The following is a 1,859-nucleotide window of genomic DNA, read 5'->3' as shown; positions in this document are numbered from 1 at the left end:
ACATGAACCACACACCACATGAACCACACCACATACACTAATAACATGCTGCTGCGTCCTGCCGCCTCCTGCTGCCGCCTCCTGCTGCCGCCTCCTGCTGCCGCCTCCTGCTGCCGCCTCCTGCTGCCGCCTCCTGCTGCCGCCTCCTGCTGCCGCGATCGCTTCAAAAGAAAACGTTGGATAAATAGAAAGGCCAAACTGGGTGTAAACTAAACAGATATACTACCTTGGTGTGCGCCGGGGAAGTCCCACGATGGTGGTGAGCACCGCGTCCTGGCGCCTCCTGGCGAGCCCGCGCCTTCGCCGCGCCCGGCTGTGCCCCTCCGTCCCGCTAGCCTCCGCTGCAGGATGGCTCACCCAACACTTTCGCCCGCGGATCTGCAGCTCGGAGGGAGAGGTCTCGATGCGACCCCCTCGCTCTGCGCGCGGCAGGGCCTAGGGGCGGCGCCGAGAGCGGGGGCAGCGTGGGACTCCAGCGCCGACGAGTCTGCGAAAGAAACAAAAGGACTCGTTAGATGAAGGGCCATACGAACATTAAGCCTGGGGAGGACCCGTGCTGAGAGAATTGGCACAGAGGAAGGACTGCCGATCACTCACCCTCTGGGCCGACGTCAGAGCGCTGTCCACGGCGACGGGAACGGCGCGGTCCTGGGTACTCGCCCTGCTGCAGCATGCCTGGCCGAAACTAGAAAGAATTTTTAGCAACGAGACGAGAAGACAAATCAAGTATAACATAAGGGAAAGGGCTATTGGCGAACTCCTATTTCAGCCGGACATCTACACCGAGGTACCCTTTTTAACAACTCTGCTACCGATGGTATATGCCCGTGAGGCGCCCAGCTGCCCCGCCCCCGCTCCACGTACAGCCGCGCCCCTGCGCGCGGGCCGGCCCGCACGCTGCGCTGAAGGCGCGAGTCGCGAGCCGTAGGGAGAGCAGGACGGGTACGAAGCACTCGTCTCACAGGGCCGGCCCTGTGATCCTGAAGGGAAAGGACGAGCGCCACGTCGCAGCAAGGGCATCCCGACAGCCTGGGAAGGTACAGCATCTAGCCGCTAAGTTAGACATCCATAGAAATACTCGTTGACAACAAGCCCCACTTTACCCGGGCCTCGACCGGACGCCAGCGGCGGAACCTGAGCAAACAAACAAACAGAAAATTAATGCACGCGTCAAACGAACGAATGCGTTTTCACGTCGGGTGATGAACACGAAAACACCTACCGTGTCGGGCCGCTACCGCCCCCTCTCTGCTGACCCGCCGACGCAGAGTTTCGTCCCGCTTGCTCGGGCTGGTTGCACGGCGTCGCGTGCCTGGGCCTACGGAGCGTCGTGTACTGGGCGGAGAGCACCCATCTCCAGCTAACGTCGCGAAGGCTGGTCGCGCCGGCCTCCGCTTGGACTGCACCTCGGCGCCGACTGCTCCTCTTGCACGCCTCCTATGGCGCCAGCGGCAAACCTCCTGCAAAGGGAAACAAATCATTAACGTACGGCCAAATGAATGCATGATGGCTGATGGTAAACAGGGAAGAGCCTCAAACACCTACCTGCGTGCTCGGGCTGGTCTGGGTGCCGTCCGCCCTTAGGGGAGGAGGGGGGGGGTCGTCGCCAATGCTTCTGCCTCCTCTTGTCCCGCGCCTGCAACTTAGAGAGTTTGAGCGTCGAGCCGAACATGGTCGAGTAACACGATAGTAAGCGCAAAGGGCACGCAAGGCCCGGGCACGGCAGCGCTGCATCGCGCCGGACACGTCGCCTCGAGGAGTCCTTTTTCAAAAACTTAAACCGCGATGGTATTTGCCCGATGGGGCGCGCCCGCCGCCCTGAGGGCCCACCTCGCCACTCACAGCTCGTCCTAGGCGTG

At 61.9% G+C, this 1,859-nt stretch overlaps 1 protein-coding gene across 5 annotated transcripts in view; it reads right to left on the bottom strand.

Moving 5' to 3' along the window:
* Window positions 1-6: 6 nt before the first annotated feature.
* Window positions 7-1,859, bottom strand: part of LOC113204744 (uncharacterized) — a 4,685-nt gene continuing 2,832 nt past the window's right edge. The window contains exons 1-5 of one of the 5 annotated variants that reach the window (XR_008012212.1): window positions 1,546-1,839; window positions 1,223-1,460; window positions 598-1,134; window positions 227-487; window positions 7-161 (exon numbers count right to left, since the gene is read on the bottom strand). Coding sequence is in view for 1 of the 5 variants with exons in the window: in XM_052275611.1 (XP_052131571.1) it covers window positions 332-487; window positions 598-685; window positions 1,104-1,134; window positions 1,223-1,460; window positions 1,546-1,734 (702 nt within the window). In the remaining 4 variants the exon portion in view is untranslated. Of the gene's footprint in view, window positions 488-597; window positions 1,135-1,222; window positions 1,461-1,545; window positions 1,840-1,859 lie in introns of those variants that run through there. The other 4 variants (XM_052275611.1, XR_008012214.1, XR_008012215.1 and 1 more) reach the window with 4 other exon arrangements.

This window comes from Frankliniella occidentalis, unplaced genomic scaffold, assembly GCF_000697945.3.
Source record: "Frankliniella occidentalis isolate FOCC.00 unplaced genomic scaffold, Focc_3.1 Scaffold695, whole genome shotgun sequence".
NCBI lineage: Eukaryota > Metazoa > Arthropoda > Insecta > Thysanoptera > Thripidae > Frankliniella > Frankliniella occidentalis.
This window is presented reverse-complemented; position numbering and strand designations above follow the sequence as displayed.